The sequence below is a fragment of the Rutilus rutilus genome (genome assembly GCF_951802725.1).
Source record: "Rutilus rutilus genome assembly, chromosome: 13".
Lineage (NCBI taxonomy): Eukaryota > Metazoa > Chordata > Actinopteri > Cypriniformes > Leuciscidae > Rutilus > Rutilus rutilus.
Genome location: NC_140218.1, coordinates 32,606,556 through 32,628,085, shown reverse-complemented (window position 1 = coordinate 32,628,085; position 21,530 = coordinate 32,606,556). Strand labels below are relative to the sequence as shown.

The 21,530-nt window shown below is 40.7% G+C and overlaps 2 protein-coding genes across 2 annotated transcripts; both read right to left on the bottom strand.

Annotated features, from left to right (window-relative positions):
* Positions 1 to 216: 216 nt before the first annotated feature.
* LOC311302900 (serine/threonine-protein kinase pim-2-like) lies at positions 217 to 2,863 on the bottom strand. The gene is made up of 6 exons (XM_084429027.1): positions 2,088 to 2,863; positions 1,813 to 1,907; positions 1,610 to 1,660; positions 796 to 1,174; positions 525 to 698; positions 217 to 408 (listed from the first exon to the last, which is right to left on the bottom strand). The coding sequence occupies exons 1-6, from the start codon at positions 2,677 to 2,679 to the stop codon at positions 302 to 304; spliced, it is 1,398 nt and encodes a 465-aa protein (XP_084285153.1). The 5' UTR covers positions 2,680 to 2,863; the 3' UTR covers positions 217 to 301.
* Positions 2,864 to 11,164: 8,301 nt separating this feature from the next.
* LOC311303003 (uncharacterized protein) lies at positions 11,165 to 12,605 on the bottom strand. Its single transcript, XM_084429205.1, has 3 exons — positions 12,106 to 12,605; positions 11,622 to 11,949; positions 11,165 to 11,519 (listed from the first exon to the last, which is right to left on the bottom strand). Exons 1-3 carry the CDS (start codon positions 12,576 to 12,578, stop codon positions 11,325 to 11,327), a joined length of 996 nt encoding a protein of 331 aa, XP_084285331.1. The 5' UTR covers positions 12,579 to 12,605; the 3' UTR covers positions 11,165 to 11,324.
* Between the last annotated feature and the right edge of the window lie 8,925 nt (positions 12,606 to 21,530).

Below are 21,530 nucleotides of genomic sequence, written 5' to 3'. Positions count from 1 at the left end.
CAAATATAATTATAAATACTTTTAAAAGAAGCATGCAACATGTAAAAGCTGCTTTGAATTATATAACAGGTAATTATAAATAAAAATAAATATTTTTAGATAAATATTTTTTTCTTCATTTGCATGTGCATGTAAGCTGTGCTTTAACCTGTAATTGCATCTATGGATATATACACATAGATACTTCCTTTCCTTACCTTTTTTCTTTTAGGCACATAAGTTTTTTTTTTTTTACCTACTCTCTGGGTTTCTTTTGTTTCTCGTTCTTCCTCTCATGACGGTATCTTATTTCCAAACATTTTTAGGTGAGGATCGATACCTGGAACCAGTCGTGGAGGAGGATCTTTTCCATATTAATCCGCTTGGCTGGATCCCTTTCCATGCATGAAGACATCAGATCCCTGCATTCTGTGAAGAGGGGAGAGATGTCCAGTTATTATTGTAAGTGTTATACTTTGCATAACTGATCATATTATTTTAAGCAGTAATAAAAGTTCCTGTATGACCCGTCCACATGCTCTCACCTTTGGAAATGTCTTCTGTGTACCAGGGCTCAGCAAACATCTGAGGGAGGTTCCCACGAGGATACTTCCCAGACAGCATCTTGAACATCAGTACGCCTAAAGAATACACCGTTGCAGGCTTGCCATGAAAGGTTTGATGGTCGACCCACTCAGGGGGAGCATAAACTCTCGTGCCTGGAAGAAAGAACAAGATTTCGTCCATTGCAATGAATTTGTGTCTCCATAGGTTTTTTTCCATTTATTCACCATAGATTTGTGGAATAATACATACCACTGAATTTCGAGTAAGGAGACTTCTTCAAGCGTTCGCTACAACCGAAGTCTATCAGTTTGACCTGCAAGGTGTTTGGGTTGATGAGCAGGTTTTCCATCTTGATGTCGCTGTGGAAGACGCCCCTCTCACTGCATATTCTTGCAGCAGTGACAACCTGACGCATCACAGCTCGTGCCGTCGACTCCTTCAGTACGCCACCATTTTGCAGTAAAAACTGCCTCATATCTTCACATGGCATGGGGCGCTCTAAGACCAGGATATATTCCTCTGGTGTCTCGTACCAGTCCAGCAGCTTTAGAATTTGAGGAACACTGGGACCTTTGTTCATAAGAGCCATCATGGCGACCTCATTTGGAAGGGATTTGCCAAATAGACCCTACAGGAGAGATAATAGTTATACAAAAGTGAGATAATTAGGGGACATGGTTAAATTTAAACGAATTACTAAAAAAATATGTCCTGCATTTGGGTAAGTATAGGTTTGAAGAGTTAAGTCATTGAAATACTGGAAATAGTTACTAAAGTTTCGGTCACATTTACTGTCGAATTTTGTCATTTTAATGGGAACTAGTGCAAAATGCCCGTGCAAAAATAAGTTTTTGTGTGTGTTTTTAGTAATTGTTGGTTTCTTGGTAAAGAAAAGACATTTTTACTCAAATTAATCAAAATGGATTTATCACGTTTTGGAACCAAACTGTAATATTCAGAAGTAACCAGTGAAGCTGACAGAGTGTTTTGTTTAAATGTCCTATTATTAATGTGACTGTGTACTCTAAGAGTAATAAAACGAAGAGAGGAATTGCTTACTTACAATACGGACACTTTCCATGGCTTCTGTCTTCGGCGCATATTTGATTGCCACCTGTTCTCCAAGGGAAAGAAAAAATAAGATTTTTTGTTTTACAATTAATTAACTATATGTGCAGAGGTCACAATGTCATGATTCCAGTAATTAACCTTGATGTAACTTTTAATGAATTTAAATTCCAACTTCCAAGAGTGCAAAAAAATAACCTTTTGTGAATCAGACAAACGGATCCCTTCGTAGACGCATCCATATGATCCTCTACCCAGTTTTTTCATCGTTTCATAGTGCTGCGAGATGTCCCCTGTTACAAAAAAGAGGGACATACTACATTTACAGTATAAACCACAAACAATAAAATAAAATGCAGACTAAAGATAGCTGTAGAATGGACACATTATTGTGGCGCCTCACACAACCAAAATCCAGGAGGTACTTTTTGCACATTTTATGAGTCATGTTGGGGCTTGTTATATAAACTGACCTGTCTTTCCCTTTGAACTTATATGGATAATTTCATCCTCATTCTTCCAAGAAATGTCATCCGATGTCGAAGCTGAGTTGTTGTTCTCCTCAGCCAGAGAAGGATTGCTATTGTGTGTGCTGATTTGCTCTTGCCTGGAAGTGTCTTTATCGTCATCTGGCACTCTGGTGAGAGACGACACACAGCTGTGCTTGCTGTGAACTGAGGTGATGTTCTCCTCTGTCACAGATGGCACAGTCAGAGAAGGACCACTGTTTTGTGTGCTGATGTCCCTTTGCTCTTGCCTGGAAGTGTCTTGATCATCATCTGGCACACTGGTCAGAGAAGGCACACAGCTGTGCTTGCTGTACACTGAATTGTGTTCAGTGTTGCTGTTCTGTTCAGCTTCCCCATCACAGCATCTCTCAGGCTGTTGGCTGCTGCACTGACTCTGTTGGGCTTCAGTGGAAGTTTTCTTGGATTTCCGAGAGAAAGCCCATCTAAAGCACCCCCCTTTCTTCTTCTTCTTCTTCTCTACTGTCTCTGGGACAGGCCTTGGAGACACAGATGCAGCAGCATCTTCCTTTACAATGTAACTGCCAGATTGACCCATGTTGCTCCAGATGTTTCTCTGATGTTCTGTCACTAACTTATCACAAGTCCACTGAACGTAAATAGCACGGATCGAACGAATGAAATACAAAAAATCACGAGATAAAACACAGATCGAGAGATATAAAACAATTTGAGCAATTTTTCACCACACATGTATCAGCAAAGCTAGTCAGATCGCTTGTACAGCTAGAAAACAACTGATCTACTCTAAAACCTGAGAAGAGTCTGTGACGTCAAAGTAGTGAAGCCAAGCCATGGGCGACTCTGTCTGTGACGTCACAATTAGTGACGCGCGTTCGCCCAGGTTATTTTTCGAATGTTTTTGTCAGCGCAGAAACTTGCAAAGAATAACCGCTGTTGTTTTGACACAAAATATATATCTTTATAAACTTATATGTAAGGGATAATCCACGGCTAGCTGTGGATTTATTGTTTTACCAAAATTAATCAAAAGTGCCCCTCTCAAACAAATATCAGCGATAATATTGTGGTCAATAAAACAAAATCAATTTGATTATAATTTAATTAACATGACAAAGTACGGGCAAAACTAAAGTAACCCAAATTCACCTTTATTTTTATGTATCTGTCAGTCTGAGAAGACGGTGAAATTGCCACGAGGATCGAGCAGATCTGCAGACTCGCGGGTGTCGATCATCAAGTGGCTTCCGCATTGTGCCACTCGCATCCAGTGTAAACACGGAATATATATATATATTTAATAATAATATAAAATACATACACTGATGGCTCATTGTTCGTAGTTTATCTGCATGCAATTTGACAAGCATTAAAACCATTGTTGCTTTTTTCCCCTTACCAGTACGTGAAAACAAAAACAGTTTTACCTTTAAGAGATTTTGCATTGGTTAATGCAGTTTCACTGATCCATTTTGTCTTACAACATACATATTTACGAGGGACACTTAGCTTCTTTCTTTCTTTTTTTTTTTTTTTTGCTTTCAGTACAGAATAAAATATAAGCATGACATAAATGGATTTATTTAAATAATGCTTTCAATGATTTTACTCTTACTGGATACAAATGTCTGAATATATAAATACAAATAATGTAAAAAAAATAAAATAAAATAAAACACACAGGAACACTTTCTGGAACCCATCATGCAGGCTTTACATTTGTTTGTTTGCTTGATTGATTCCTCAGTAGAAAAAAAAAAGCAAATTATCGATTAATTCATGAATCATTATCGATCGATTAACGATTAACTGATAAGCGGCTATTTTCCTGAGAATGTACATTTCTCACAGTATCAATAGTGTAACATAAAAAGCAAAATATTGCTCATATACTGAAAAACAAATGCATGTTATATTGCTCAATTGATGTTTTATTGTTTAACAGTTGGGATACGGTACAGATAATGGCATTTGTGTAGTTTAACAAAATAAATTATGCACAGAAAATTAAAATAGGCTACATAAAATAATTGTGCACTGGCTCACTGTTGCATGTGAAACATTAAGCAACATAAAATACATTTTAAATAAAAATCTATATGGGTAGGCTTAGCCTAGACTATATTAAGCCTACATATAATAATCTATCTGGTAAACTACTTGTATGAAAAACTTGAAACATTAGCAGCAGCACTTATAATCCCCTCACCATCAGTGGTGCTAACTGGCATCATATCTTTTTCGATAATGCCGCTAATCCTCTGAGTAATGCCCTCCGCTTTCCTGTGGTCACACACTCGCCTTCCCACCACAGCAGCGAGTGCAGGTTTTGAAGGCGACAGACTTCCTCCCAGCAACACGGCTGCATGCAGTTTATGAAGGCGGGATCTTAGCGAACTCCTAGAGCTGTTGTACTTAAAGTCCAACTGAAATCAAAATTGACCCTATTTACTTTGTTAGCGCATATTACTAGTCTTGTGGTGAAAAATTAATCTGTGCAAGTTAATACACAGAAAAAAATTGTTTGCCGTCGTAATCTTTAATCAAAGTCTGAAAAGTTACTTCCGGTCTGGAATGGCGTTCCTTCTCTGATGATGTAGGTTTGACGGCTTGGGTTGGGAAACGCTATTCCCTCAAACCGTTAGTCTGCTATGAGTGAGAGATGGAGAGGAGGAGCGCTAGAGTAAAACCCTGCCCTCTGTTCAATATTCCCTTTCACTGGGAAATACGGCACAACACTGGAGAAAAGTCGTTTGCAACTTCCGGTTCACGCGGACTTGATTCGTAGTGCCGCAGTGTTAGCTGCATCTGGATAAAAAAATAATAATTTTTGGACAAAAGAATCAAAAGTTACAGCATTTGGAAAAGAGACAGCCTTTTTGTTTGAGGAAGGGGAGAAGGAAAAAGAAGGGGAAGAAGGGGAAGAAGGAAAAAGAGGGAAAAGAGAAGGAAAAATGAGAAAAATTGAAGAAAAAAATTAAAGGAAAGGGAAAAGGTAAACCGACCCTTCACACTGCTGTGTGATTCTTGGTAGATTGGTATTCATATTTTATAGAAAATTGCCTTTTTACATATTTCATGGGCAAAATCACTGACGTGAACGACGTCGGTTCGAGTCCCACCTCGGACAAGGTTGAAATCACCCAATATCTTTTCTAATCTTTTCTTAATGAATGAACACATATGAATAAATTTCATGTGCTTTTATGCCTTAACACTTATTTTATAAAAAACGTATTTCTCATTGTATGGATACATGTTAAAATGTATTTATTATATGAATATGTGGTTTATTGAAATGTATTATTTATTTTATCATTTCACCATTGAATATAATAAATCTTTTTTAAATTACTCTCTTTTCTAACTGAACTATATTTATTTTTTGAGTAAATTAATAAACGGAGCATTGACATCACGCTGACATTATGGATAAATCAGAGGTCAAGATAAATCAAGTAAATTGTAAATTAATAAGCACTTATATATATAAAGATTTTTATTTTAACCAAAAAAACAAACAGGTAGTGAACCACACACAAAACATTAAATTATAATGAACAATTATATCAATGAACCACACACAAAACATTAAATTATAATGAACAATTATATCAATCTATAGAACTATATATCTATCATGCTCAAGATCACTTTTTTTTTTTATCTGGTCAAGCCACTGTTCCTTGCTTAAAGTCTCAGTGTTTGGGCAGTAAATGGTGCCTTTGTATTGGCTATGACCAGTTGCTGCTATTCTGAACTGGCCACATTTCTTGCAGGTGTTTGCCTCAACTCTCCTATTGTACGCACGTGGCTGACGTGTATGGAGAGTTGCAGAGGGTGGAGGAGCACTGCTGGCCTGGGGAGTTAAAAAAGGGTTTGCTGTGGGCGTAGGGACAACATACACAGTGAAAGCAGGGTTTGATTGAGACACACAGGTAGCAGAAGAGCTGAGCCCAGTTGTAGGAACCTGGACTGGTCCCATAAGGCCTTGAGGCATAGGAAGCAGCAGCCTCTGGGATGGTAATTTTGTTCTAACCACCTCAGCTGTTTTTTCAGGCTGCATGGACATGGAGGTGATAGGCTTCTTAAGTGAAGCAGGCCGAACGCTGGCAGGTGGGAGAGGCTCAGCGGCAACAGGTAGAGGAGCAGGAAGATTGATGCCCTGCAACAAAACACTCAGGTCTTGCCTTCTTATTTTTTCATTGTGCCACTGGACCAGAGTGGCCTGATTAACCTCCACCAGCTGGAGATTTGTGTTCTGCATAATAGGCCCATTATTGAGGAGCAGTTGCCTGATCGTGCCATAGTCACGTAAGATCAGAGTCCACCTAGTAGATGAGCTCTTCCCCTTCCTCCTGGGACTTCTGTGGATTCTGCACAGTCTGATAAAAATGGCCTCAACAAGCCGGCAACAGTCTGGCCACAGAGCGGGTGAAGCCGTGGAGCCTAGAACACAGTGCTTTAGACTGTCCACCCCAGGAGTAAAAACTGCCTTCTTTTTAAATCTCCCTGTGGTTAACCTGGTGTCCTGCTGTCTAGAAGCAAACACCACCTGCTCTTTGTCATAATCAAGCAGTTTATGCCAAAGTGCCACAATATCATTGACCTGAAAATGACACAAGACAAACATAGATGAGTTACATGCAATATTGTTCAACAGACCAAACACACTATTGTAAATAAAAGAAAATAATGAATTGAATAAAGATATTTTAGTTTAACTTTACAATAAGGTTTCATTAGTTAACATTAGTTAACTACTTTACTTAACACGAACTAAGATGATCAATATCCTGTTATAGCATTATAGCAATGCTCCATGCAGTATTTATTATTCTTAACATTAATTTCAACATTTACTAATACATTATTAAAATCAAAAGTTATGTTTGTTAACATTAGTTTATGCACTGTGAACTAACACGAACAAACAATGAGATTGATAAATACTGTAACAAATGTATTGCTCTTTGTTAGTTCATGTTAATACATTAGCTTATGCTAACAAATGAGACTTATTGTAAATTGTTACTGATATTTTTTCTTTTATTCCATTATTTCTGTAAAAATGACACACCTGCTGATTGCAGATAGTTAGTCCAGTCTTATCCCGTAGCTGCACTAGATAATCTGCCAGGCTATCCACCCGATCCATCCCTGGCACATTTTTGTCATCCACAGCCTGAGACAATGGCATAAAGAAAAATAATATGGTATGATTTCAAATATAACCAAAAGCTAAAATGATAACTTTACATAAAACTAATTTTTAAATAATTAAATTTTACATACCAAATCCCTCTCAGACACTTGAGTAGGGGAATCTGGAGCACTGACATCAGGCTGACCCGTGGATACATCAGAGGTTGAAGAGGCAGTCAGGACGGAGGATGCAGCAGCGGCTGGCGGGGCGGAGAATGCAGCGGCTGGCGGGGCGGAGGATGCAGCGGCTGGCGGGACGGAGGATGCAGCGGCTGGCGGGACGGAGGATGCAGCAGCGGCTGGCGGGGCGGAGAATGCAGCGGCTGGCGGGGCGGAGGATGCAGCAGTGGCTGGCGGGGCGGAGGATGCAGCAGCGGCTGGCGGGGCGGAGGATGCAGCGGCTGGCGGGACGGAGGATGCAGCGGCTGGCGGGACGGAGGATGCAGCAGCGACTGGCGGGACGGAGGATGCAGCAGCGACTGGCGGGACGGAGGATGCAGCAGCGACTGGCGGGACGGAGAATGCAGCAGCGACTGGCGGGACGGAGGATGCAGCAGCGACTGGCGGGACGGAGAATGCAGCCGCGACTGGCGGGACGGAGGATGCAGCAGCGACTGGCGGGACGGAGGATGCAGCAGCGACTGGCGGGGCGGAGAATGCAGCAGCGACTGGCGGGGCGGAGGATGCAGCGGCTGGCGGGACGGAGGATGCAGCGGCTGGCGGGACGGAGGATGCAGCAGCGGCTGGCGGGGCGGAGAATGCAGCGGCTGGCGGGGCGGAGGATGCAGCAGCGACTGGCGGGGCGGAGGATGCAGCAGCGACTGGCGGGGCGGAGGATGCAGCAGCGACTGGCGGGACGGAGAATGCAGCAGCGACTGGCGGGACGGAGGATGCAGCGGCTGGCGGGGCGGAGGATGCAGCAGCGACTGGCGGGACGGAGGATGCAGCAGCGGCTGGTGGGGCGGAGGAAGAAGAAGCTGCATCCCTGTCACCAGTGGTAGTGAGGTCTTCATAAAATAATGTCATGGTAGGGTCATCAGGTAAGTCCTCTTCAAATCCTTCATCTTCCAACTCTTCCACATTAACATCTTCCAGCAGCTGGTCTGTCTCCTCTGCATCTGGGTTCACTCTTTGAAGTGGTTGTCCTGTCTGACTGAGCAGGTAGTCCACTCCAATAAGCTCTCCTAAAGAAAGCAGAATGCAGAACTTATTATGATAAGTGGTCATTAAAGGCGTGTGCTCTACAATGAGACTTACCTGTGTACTTAGCAGGGGGTTGGAAGGTAGGAACATATTTCCTACAAATCACCTTCAAACTATTGGTGTTCAAACAGTGCACTACATCGCCTGCATAGGTGAGGAGAGAGGAGGGCTTGGTGACCACAGATGCTGCTGCTCGGTCCTGGTTCCATCTGTTCAGGCCTTCCAGGAGATACAGCTGAAAATTCAAGGTGTTTGCGCTGGATCCTATGGAAAATGAGGCCATTAAAAATGAGATTTTACAAGGAAACATATCATTAAGTGCAGACTGAATACTTGCAAATAGCATAGTCTCGTTTTAAAGTTTTCTTTTCAGAATGTGTAATGTTATGGAAAAAATTATAACATTCTAAAATATCTAAATGCTGATTAGAGTAAAATGCTAATATGCCACAAACCTGGAATGAACCTGTTCAGGTGGAGGTGGAAAGATTCAAGGGAGGTCGAGCCCCTAGCACATCTGTATTTGGTGAGCACTATGCCTCCCTTGGTAGTGGTGGTGCCCATCTCTGTGTAGAGCAACACACCTGGCACATCCTGGATGCACTTCACATGTGTCTTTTGAACACGCCAGATGTGCTCAATCCGCACAATGTCCAGCAGAGGGACACCTCGAAGATCTTTCCCTTTTTCCCCTTTTAATTCATTCAGAAGGTGCTCAATTAGGCGGATAGTAGTCTCTACTCCACGAGTCCTTCGGCGGCAGTAGAGGGACAACTCTTTCTTTGTTATCCGCCTGTTCAATAAGTGCCCGCTGATGAAAAGCAGCCCTTCATCCTCCAGTTGCTCTCTCTTCGCCTGACGTAAAAGAGCAATGTCATGTGGGTCCCACTCAAATATGCATTCAGATAGCCTTGCCATGAATGTTGGGTAGAGGGGATGGGCATCCGTAGTGCACCCTGTTGCCAGCCGTCTCATAAAGTGCCATATGTCCAGCCTGATGTTAAGTGTAGGCCATTCTCCAAATCGGGTCTGAAGCTTGCTCTGTCCTTCCTCAATACAGCATCCCGTGTCCACATTAGAGGATGACACGGGAGTGGATTTTCACTCCTGTCCCGTCCCACTCCCATAGAAAGAAATCTTGTCCCGTCCCATTCCCAGACCAAAGTTTAAAAAATAATCCCATCCCATCCCGCTCCTGGTAAATTGACTCCCAGTCCCATCCCGCTCCTGTTTAAACTGACTCCCGCTCCTGTACCGCTCCCATATATTTTTTTCTTCAATTAGTGTTTAGTTAATACATACAGGGGTCCAAACACATGTATGGTCAAAAAAGAGAGAGGTAATCGAAGCCCTCGTCCCGCGGCAAATATCCAGATACTACATTGCCACCATCCCCAACCCACCCCTATAGGCACATAGAGTCAAATGAAATTTAGAAAAACTATCTTGCACTTCTTCTTGCTTTACTGCTACTTCCTGAAAACAATTTCACCTGATGATTTGAATAGCTCTTTTTGTAAAGAATGAATAATTCTAGGATGATTGGGGTAATTGTGTAGGGTAGGCCTAGTGCATCTGCATAGAAACTAATAAACAAAATACAAATATAAATACAATAAAACACAAATACACGAGAAATAAAGCAGTGCTTTATGTTTTTCAGGTAAATGAACTGTATTAAATATTAATACAGTTTATCTTTTGACAAAACATGATTTTTCTCTTTCTCTTTTGTTGTTTGATTAACTTTGGTGACACAAACAGCTGCAGGTATATTGGGTGCTGTCCCTTTAAGACGAATGCACATATCCAATACCGGTAATGACACGCATCCGTTTTATTTTGACTGCGTTTACGGGGAAACTCGTTGAGACGGACACTGGCTTATTTTTCCGTGCACATGTCTGTTCAAACACAAATAGATAAGACAGAAAAGGGAATTCGGTGTTCACGAACTTAACGTGCTGTCTGAGACTGCGTGGCTCTGTGCGCCGACAGACCATCTACATTTGGATGTTAAACATAATATATATAGCCTGATACAACAAAGACAACGTCGGCAGAATATTTCGTTCTGTAGGCCTATTGACAGGGGCAATATTTGAAAATCGATAATTAGGCCTATTTTTTAAATTGCAATTATATATGCATTTGTCAAAACCGAGAGACTTTCAAGCATCAAAATGTAATTTATTAATATGTATTTGCGCCTTCAATTTTGTCTGAAAACTTCCAACACTCTTGCGTGTCGTGTGAAAAATAGGCGTCGGTTGCGGTTCTATTTCTAGCACTCGGTTTCGGCGCGGCTCGAGAAGTGTGTGTGTCACGCAGGTATTGTGCTCTAACACAAGCTCTAACCAGTTAACATGAGAGGCGACATAAAAACGGACACTCCACGCCACGCAGAGAGAAATGTGATGCAGCGGCAGATCCAGAGTGAGACAGAAACACTAGTGGTTCACGCTTGCGCACATACTGCTGGTTTGGCGCGCAGTGTTCTGATTCGCTTATTTCCTATTTACTTGTTGGTGGACGCAATCCAGAATTACTGTTGGTTAAATTATAATCAGTTTTCAGTTATTTTTTAATTGCGTTACATTGTAGGCGTATTAAAAGGAAACTACAAAATGGTGCATTTACTTTTTTCTTTTTTTGTCATCTTTGCTATTGGTTAATTCCCGCTCCCGTCTGCTCCCGTTAACCATTTATCCTGTACCGTCCAAATCCCGTGATTAATAGCAAAGATGACTCCCATCCTGCAGGAATCCCACGGGAATCCCGTGACCCGTGGGATTCCCGAAAAAATGTCAGCCTCTAGTCCACATACAGGAGCACTGGAGGATCCACACCTGCCTGCTGGTACCTGCTGATAAGGCCTGAGACCATTGAGTCCAGACCAGGTCCATCCTGGGCAGTCAGAACACTGATGAGGATCTGGCCTGTCTCATTGCCAACAGAGGATAGCCATTGTGCTGTCCCCTTGGCTGTTCCTGCCAGCTTCTTTGTGATCTGAAATCAAAAACAATATGTAGATACAGACCATTAATAACACATTGTGTGGCACATACAATATCAATGCAATACAAAAGCATAAAGTCTATTAAATTCTACCTTTTTTGTTGAGTCCATTTTTAAAATGGACCCAAAAGTTGAAGTGATGCTGGACTTAATGTGATCCAGTCGGCTGACAATGTCCTTCCCATAAACAGTCAGTAGCCATTTGCTGGTAGGGACTTCAAAAGGTTCTGGTGGCTCCTGGAAAACAACTGGCAAGGAGCTGGGGCAGTCAACAAAGGCTGCACATTCCCCCATGTAGTGTGCCAATCTGTCGAGCCACTCCTCCCCATGGTTCTCCTTTAGTTGTTTAGCCAGTCGGGCAGGGCTATTGCCAAGTGTCCTCTCCCTCAGCAGACGTATGACACGAATGTCACACGCATATCTTTAAATACAAAAAGAATTATCTATCTATATAAAACCACATCAGTATATATGTTTTACATGGAACATTGTTTTCTATCATTAGCTGTTCTTTATAAAGAACAATTAGTATGGATGGAGTAAAATATGATTTTGTGTGATGTATTTAAATTCTTACTTGTATGTCAAGATGAGGCGAAAGAGTCTTCTGTGTGGCAAGTCCAGTTGGTCCAGGACAGTCTGGCTGGTTGATAAGTAATTGGTTCGACAGACAGTACACCTGAGTGTCTCTGTCACCATGAGGTAATATCGGTCAATGTCGAGGACCTTGCGAGCTCTTTTGTGGATGCCGTAACCAGTTAATTGCTTCCCACAGACAGGACATAGCAGCCTAACCTTCCATTGGTGGTAGGGCATCCACACCAGCAGCCTGTGTGTGAAGAAACGGTCTAGAGATGGAGCCTGGTGGTAGATAAGGGAGGGGACTGGAGGCTCATACCAGAGCTTCAAGTCTGGTCTAAGTCTGCCAGCTTGAAAAAGTGTAGATACTATCCACCTCTGATCTTGTGAGGGGATTGTCTTCCTCATCTCAGCTGGCAGTGCAGGAATGGAAGAATCAGCAGGAGATGAAGATGGTGCAGGAACAGCCATAAAAGTATGACTACCAGAAGCAACAGGATCACCCTAAAGACACTTCAGGTTTAACTTTTTTTTTGTGATTTATGTTTGTTTCTGTTAATATGCCATAAAACATTCATTATAAAACGGGTAGTTCCAGTCCTTGATTCTGATTGGTTGAGCCGCGTTCGAAGCCGTTGTAAATTACTCAACAAACATACAGCTGTGACCGCATTACATTAGTGTTACTGCGCAACTGCCGTTTCTGATGTTTTGTTGCTGCATGTGTTGCTCTTTGGAACTACATTGCTTGGCGGAGGAATAAATGTGTTATAACGTTATATATATATTTTTTGTTGCTGGTGTTTATTTTATGAATAAAATAAATATTAATATGAATATTTTTATGGAGTAACCGTTTTATAAAAGCAATAAGCCCCTTGAAGCCGTATTTTACAATGGATTTAGAACAGCTAAGGGGGTTTTAGGCACTCGGCTCCGCGACCCTTAGCTGTTCTAAATCCACTGTAAAACACGGCTTCAAGGGGCTTATTGCTTTAATATGCAACTTCCACACATATATATATGCCATCTATAAGAAAGAAGTGATTTACAGATGCATAAGGGGTGCTTATCAAGGATGGAGATGGAGATGCACTGGCTCTGACAGAAGATGGAGATGGACTGGTTCTCATAGGAGACAAAGAAGGACTTGTTCTCACAGAAGTGGAAGGAGAAGTGCTGGTTGTCACAGTGGTTATAGCAGCAGGGCTGTCACTGTGTGATAATGGAACTGATGAAGCAGATGAGGTCTGTAAGGACACATAATGCATATTAACATAGTATACCCAATCAGACAAAAAAAAAAAAAAAAAATATATATATATATATATATATATATAATAATTTTGTAAATAAATGAATCCTTCTTGGAATGTTTAGGTTAGGTTTGGCTCTTGTGCTAAGACCCTCCAAACCGTAGTTTTCAAACTAAAATTGGGAGTTACAAATATAATAAATGAATTTGGTTAAATGTAACTTTATTGTTATTGTGTGGTATAAGCATAATAAATACTACATACATCTATAAATAAATCATGTGTAAGTCTGATTCACTTCTTACCTGCCTCACTCCATCAAACATTAAACATGCAATACACAGACAATCCACCCACACAAGGGGTTTGGTATTACCACTGATATGTTAAACGGAGGTCGTCTGGGAGACTTTACAGAGGTTGAGGTAGGGACAGGGCCAGATGTGGGAGCAGGTTGATTGCTTGTCACCTAATAAGATCAAAAGAAAAGACAGATCATTATTGAAGAAATAATAGCCTACCTTTTTATATGTTTGAAAGCCTTTTGTACACACCTTTGGAGGATGGAAACCACAAAGACAACTCTGAGGTCCACCAAAAAGAGATGCTTGCCCACGGACCTGCCTTGGGCATTTATCTATCTGTTACAGCAAAAACATTGTCAGCTGATAAGCAGTATTGTATGTACATTGCACTGATTTTATGCATGTTGTCCCATTAACATTTGCCAATACGTACCCTCTGAAATAGCTCATACCACTTCTTTTGGCGAGGAGCAGGTCTGTTGCCAGCTTCAGAGGGCCATACCCCTGTGTTGGCAAACCGCCGCAGGCGAGACATCCACTCCTCATCCCCCAAGCCCTTGTGTGATTTTGGCTTTGACATGTCTGCAATGTAAAAAACTATAAAAACCTCCTGAAAATAAACACTTCATGAACAAATCATTCTCAAACAGACATTTTGTATATTTTTAAATAAATCTATAATTAACATATATTACTTTATTGCTATCTTTTTCTTTAAAAAAGCTAATTTGCAAAGCTAATAGGCTACTTGACGTTTTATATTTTTTTAATACTTTATAATTCTACAGGTTTTTTTTTTCCTTTAATTTTCCATCTTTAACTTATGAGGAAAAAACATGAATAAAAGGTATTAAAAAAGAGACAATAAAATTGACAATAACTACATAATAATTACACTCTATAATTTCACACTGCTCTGAATATATTTAATTTTGTTCTACAAATTTAATCTCTAGAAATGCTGCTAAAAATCACAAATTGACAAATCAATTTGTACTAACCACTATAATTTATCTTCTTATATTTTTTCTCTTTAACATGTAATTATTTTCTCTTCCATTTTCCAGATTGAAGAATATGGCCTTGTAGGGATGGCTTCATTTTAGTTGAAACTGATGTTTTATTCATTTTAACGATTACACAAACAAAAAAACAGGCCAACTAACCTGAATGAAGATATTTTGAAATTAAAATAAAAAGACAATAGTTAACTTACTTACTACAAATCCGTTGTCTGGTTCGACCGGTTCGACACTGCATTCACTTCACAAGCTGATGCTTACTGCGCGCCAAAGTATGAATGCTGATTCGCGATTGGTCTTTCTTTACATTATTGTGGTATCGTCATTGGCCAAGAATGATCTGTCAATCTGATTCGTTCTACGGTGATTGTGAATCCAAGGTCAATGCCTTTGTGATATAATATTATGATAGCGAGTGATATTTCACTGGAATTTAAAATGTTTCATATGTTAATTTTATTAATGTTTTTCTCATTGTATGGATACATGTTTATATTTATTACCTATATGAATATGGAGTTCCTTGAAACGTACTATACATATTAAATATATAGGTCTATAATAATAATAATAATTATTATTATTATAATAATGTTTTGACTTAGGCTCACAGAATGATTTATAAAAGACGACAAAATGTCTGATGATAAATTATGATTGCAGTAAACACACAAAGATAGAAATATCTCTAACCCAAAAACCCTAACTGAAATATTACCATATGTTTTAACTTAAATGTATAAAAAGTTATTACTATATTCATATGTGTTGTTTGTATGTATGTATGTATGTATGTTACATATTTGCTTCAGAAAAAAAACACCCAATTCATTAATACAATCTAATTTAAACATGAAAGAAATGAGAATTGAAAGTACTGCCACAATGTAATTGTCTTCTCTGAGTGAATGTTGGCAATAAATAAAGGCCTTGCTGTTTAAATATATTAACAATTTATTACAAAATATACACACAGTAAGCATGGCACAGATACAAATGAATTGAATAATTAAATATTAAATATAAAACACAAATATAAAATAAATAAATAAATAAACCAAATAAAAAAGTACTAAAGGTAGAAGATTCTGGTCAACTGGTAAAAAATATACAAAAGACAAAATCAACACTCCTTACATGGCTCACAAAACTGTAATATACAGTATGTTATTTCTGTTATGTTAATTATTTTTGAAATGCCAGACCTGTTATGTGGGATTAATATTGAACAGTTTTTTTCTTATCTGCCCTCTTCCTCCGCATCTCCTCCATCCACTGGTCAAGTGTAATACCAGCATTTTGGGGACAGTATATGTACCCATAATACTGGCTGTGGCCACTTTCTTTGTTGCGGGGCTGTTGGCACTGACTGCATTTATTTTTATCAACTTTCCGATTGTAAGTCCTCCGGGCAGGTGGTGGTGAGGAAAGGGGGCCAGCAGGAGTAATCCGTTTAGATGCATAGGCTTGTGGGGTTGAAAACACATACACAAGAGGGTCACTGGCAGGGCTGGGGCCGGAGACAGTAGGCAAAGGGGCAGGGGTAGGTGGAGATGTCTGCTGAGGGAACAATTGCCTCTGAGCTGGCAACCTTGGGCAGACAGACTGCAGAGAATCTGTGCGTTGGGCCGGAGCTGCAGACTTCCTCTTGACCACTGCTTGTCCTGCTGTACTTTGAGGCAAGTGGTACTGATGTTGAGGGCCAGGCTGTGGTGGTGCAGCAGTGGGGCGTACCTGCACTGGTGGGAGAGGTACGGGAGCAACAGGAATGTAGGCAGGCAAGTTGACCCCTTGCAGCAGAATATTACATTCCTGCCTCTTCAGTCGCTTGTTGTGCCACTGAATGAGAGTTGTTTGATTAACATCAAACAACTGCAGAGTAGAGCTCTGCATGACTGCACCATTACCCAGGACCAGCTGTCTGATCTTGCTGTAGTCTCTGAGAATTAGAGTCCATCTAGTCAGTGCATATTTACCCTGTTTTTTTGGACTTTTATGGATGTCACAGAGTTTTACAAAAATGCACTCTACCAGACGACAGCAGTCTGGCCACTGGGCAGGGGAACCTGTCGATCCTAGGACGCAACGTGTCATGCTCTCCACACCTGGCGTAAATTCAGGTTTCTTTTTAGAGCACCTGAAGCGTCCGGTTGCCAGGCGCGGCTGGTAGCGTGCAGAGTACGTCACACGCTGCTGGTCATATGGTAGAAGGTTCTGCCACAAATAGTGCTCTCCAGCACCTCGCTTTTTCAAATGCGTGTTGCATCTACGGTAGCCGTTATGTACCAAAAAGCTATGACAGGATGTCTTCTAATAGCACTTCATTGAGTTTTCCTTAGGGTGAACAGGTTTGTTATTTCAAGACCGTAACATTGACTTACCTGTCGAGAAGAAAGGAAGCAACTTCAGCGTCTCTTTTGAAAGCTTTCTGCTGCATTAGCTCTTTCCACCTGGAAAAAGCTATCCCAACATTAACCCTTGTTTTTTGTAATCTCCGGTCACGTTTCCTTTTACAGTCTATTTTGGACTTTTTCGACAACGAGGACTCCTTATCCTGTGACTCAGCATATGTATGGTTCTCCATTATAAATAACCGTGCAGTGCAGCCTTTTAAACTTGCCGGGGCAGTGACAAGCGCCTCTCACTGCTCTGCTCCTCCGCTTCTGCTGGTTTCAGTCACGTACTTTTTGTCCCTCTCTGCTATTATAGTTTTTCAAGATGGCGGAACTACATGGAAGCCTCCGTGGACCTACCCGTCCCATGTATATAAAGATAATAAATTCTTCGTTTACGAGGATAAGTCAGATCATTGACAGAGGTATTTGTACATCATTGAGGACATATTTATGAATAAAAATATTGATTTTAGATAATAAAATACCTAAAAAAACTACACATTGTCCCTTTAAGTTCAAAACCTAACAACACAAAAATGAATAAGACTGAAATGTGCAATATATTTCAGTTACAGTATCCCACATTGAAATATATTCTGAATCTAAAAAAAATAAAAAATAAAAACAATTAAGATGTAACTAAACACCTACACAAGTCTTAGTATTTCATTTTCATCACCATCTATACAGAAGGAAATAATTTTGTACTTTAATGTAAACATGAACCATGTAATTAAACTGCATTGAATTCTGAACAGCTGAGAATAGTGCATATTGCTGCCTGTTGTTTGTGTTTTTTTGTTTTGTATTTTTAATTGTTGGGTGAAACCTTTACTTGTATTCTGAAAGAATGACTTAATTTGAGACATGAATGATGTGTTTTGGTAGTTTTAGTACATTTTAAATGTGATATTAACTGCAGTGAAGCTGAAAGTTGATTAAGACAACTGAGTGAAGAGTTTTGAAAAAAGTGATAAGTATTGAGAAATAGGCTACATACATTCTATTTAAATTTAATTATAATATAACATTCTAATCTTGTCGGTTAACGGGTTATAATCGGATTACAAGCATCACCTGTCAGTCAGGAGAAAAATGTAATGATGTAAAGTAAACTGTCTCTCTTTCCTCCTGTAAGTGAGTGAGAGTGTGTGTGTGTGTGTGTGAGGGTGATTGCTAATTACCATAATTATCAGCAACGTCAGCTGATACCTATCAGCCGCACCTATGTTCATTGCCTGGCGTCTTGTGTTGTCAGACCGTTGTGAGAATTCCCGTGCTGCGTTCCAGTCCAAAACTGTCATGCCCTTCACTCGCAAACTTCCCTCCGTCTCGTTCACTCGGATGTACGTCATTGCGAGTGCCCACTACTGGCGGAAACTGCAATGGGCTGAACTGGAACGTCCTAAGCCCTTGATCACTTGGAATCAGCTGTGGAGTTGATTTATTATTTACTTTTTTTTCTTTAAGAATTTGTTTAATGCAGCATCCAAATGTGTGTTTGGGTTGTTTTAAACAAAAAATATAATATATATAATTAATATATCATAGAGTTGTCTGTTGTGGTGGTGATTAGATGAGATATGTGGTGACGTCACAATCGTACTGCATTGTGGGACATATAGGTGCCTGAAGTGTACATTTGAAGCAGACTCGCTCCTCGGTCAAAATCGAGGGAACGAGGGTCTGTCCATATAAACTTCCCTCGTCCACTTCACGAAGTGGAACGCACTTCAAAATGGCAGCAGGGATTCCCCCAAGGGGAAGTGCTTAGGGAAGTTATCAAGTGCGTGTCTAAAAGTGGACTGGAACGCAGCACCGGTGTCATGTCCTGCTTCTTGTTTGCCTATACTGCCTTTGTCTGTGTTGGATTCTAGTTCCTGAGTTTCTGCATTTCTAACAGGGATTATTTCTCATCTTTCCATTTCTCATTTTACCAATCTTCCATTGCGTCGTGCCTGGATTTATGTGGATTTCTCACTTCACTTCTGCCACCGCTGATCGGGTTGCCTGTCAACGTCCCTGCGCCATTCTGTTTGACTGTTTCCTGCACCAGACATTTGGATATTGCATCCCACCTTCTCTATTAGACTGTTGTTACTTGCATCTTGTATCCTGTTATTTATCTTTTTTTTTTTTCTTTCTTTTTTTTTTTAACTGATATTGGCCAATGTCTGAGAGACCACAAACCATAAGACTGGTCTTTCATTACAGAAAAGTGGGTCTCCACTTTGTTGCTAAAGTGAAAAATGTGTAATTGTTGCTAACATACAGTATCAAATCATGTTATATCTTTTTATAATTGTTTTAAATGTATACCTTTTTTTAAAAGAACTGCAACATGTTCAAAATTGAAACCAAAAGGAAGAAATAAAAGCATTCCCCGGATTTACTGCTGTGGTTGCATTTTATTTATCTAGAGTCTAGATCATGTACAGTTTAACTTGTGTGGTGACCTACAATTGTTACCTTAAAAAGATATTTCTGCTTGATTTAGCAGTTTAACAGTTTGTTATGTTTCGTGGTGCAGGTGAGCCTGTCGTTTGTGGAGCCTGGGCTGTCTACAGAGACCGCGGTTTAGGGGACAGGCAGCTAGCGGATGGTGAGATGTTTGCTGTATGTGACAAAATGTTTTGGCCTAAAAAATGCGCGACATTGCTTAGAGCAGCTTTAAGTCATATTTTTGACTTGAACAAAATCACTTAATTTACCATTTTTAGGTCACCATTTTTTCACCATTATATGCCCATTTCCACACAAGTTAAAGTGTACATGCTAAAGATAAGCAACAGCAGCAGCATATGCATGTTATATTCATTTCATTACACAAAATGACTTATGGGTCCCCTGTTTGATCATAAAGAATGACATGTTTGATTGCTTTTACATTTAGCAGTATTTCATATTCTGACTATCTCTATCTATAATGGCAATGTTCATAATAACACTAAAACACCAGTACCAGACAGCTACATAGTATCAGCCCAGATCCAGCCCACATCTGGTACACCTGGAATACACGTGGGCCGGAACACTATGTTGCTGTCTGGGGTTATTGTCATAAAAATACACTGTAAAAATATTTTGAAGGCCAAAACTCAGTTTTATGTTGATTGTTGCATTTAAAATCTTCAGATGGTTCAACTAAAGTGCCAGCATTAAAATACATTGAGTTCATATTAGGGATACCTATGACTAACCTGTTAACTGACAGTAAGAATTTTGATCTATTATTACTATCAGTAAACAGTTAAACTAAAGTAATACACTACACATATCAGTCATAACTGTGTGTAAAATGTCAAATATTGTTAAATACAACTAATTCTTTACAAACAAACCCTATAAACACTAAAAAGGCTGTATTATGCAAGCCAGGCCAGTAGTTGATGTCGCTTTGTCAAGAAACCCCCCGTGAACATGTAATACTCATAAACGTGAACACGTGATCATATAAGTATGCATGTGAACATGTTATGCTTGTGCACGACCAAACTGATCTCATAAAAATGCATCTCTATAGCACGCATTGTGCTTATCGTGCAATTTATCCGTGGAAATTAGTTTTTACGTGCATATGATATGCAGTTCTCTTACGAGAGGTCTCTCGTACTGCGTAAGTATCTTACGCTAGGGGAAAATCCCTTTTCCGCGAGATATTGAAGCCAAAAAATTATTCTTAATTTTGTATTATTGTAAAACGCGTTGCGGCAGCATACAGACATAGGCAAGACGGCTCGTGTGCTTATTGGCTGTTCTGCGGCAACTGCAGCAGCCTATCGAGCGAGGCCTAGCGTGACGTCAGACCCAATGAGGGTGCTTCGCGGCCGCTGCGTCACGTCCCGCCGAAACGGGCGTGGCTTAGGCCTATAAATACAGCTCGCAGGCAGCTGATATCTGATTTTTCATCTCTTCAGCGAAGCACACGTATCGAAGGACACCACGTCTTGGTCCGCTCGGACAACATGTCAGTGGTGTCCTACATAAATCGCCAGGGCGGCCTCAGGTCCCGAAACCTGCACAGGCTGACAGAACGCCTCCTGGTGTGGGCTCTCTGAGAGCAGCGCACGTGCCAGGGCTCCTAAACGTAGGACCAGACAGACTGTCCAGGAACAATGTTCCGACAGGCGAGTGGTCACTACACCCACAGACAGTCCAGCTGCTGTGGAAGAAATTCGGCAGAGCAGAAGTAGACCTGTTTGCGTCTCAAAAAAACGCTCACTGTCTGGAATTTTTCTCCAAGAGCAGGGACGCGCTGGCTCAAGTATGGCCCCGCCGCCCGCTCTATGCCTTCCCTCCCGTCTCTCTCCTGCCTCAGGTGATAGAACGGATCAGGGAAGAAGGATGCTCAGTGCTACTCGTAGCTCCGTTCTGGAAAAACCAACCCTGGTTCCCAGTTCTGATGCAGCTAGCGAGCACTGCCCCATGGCCAGTGCCAGTGAGG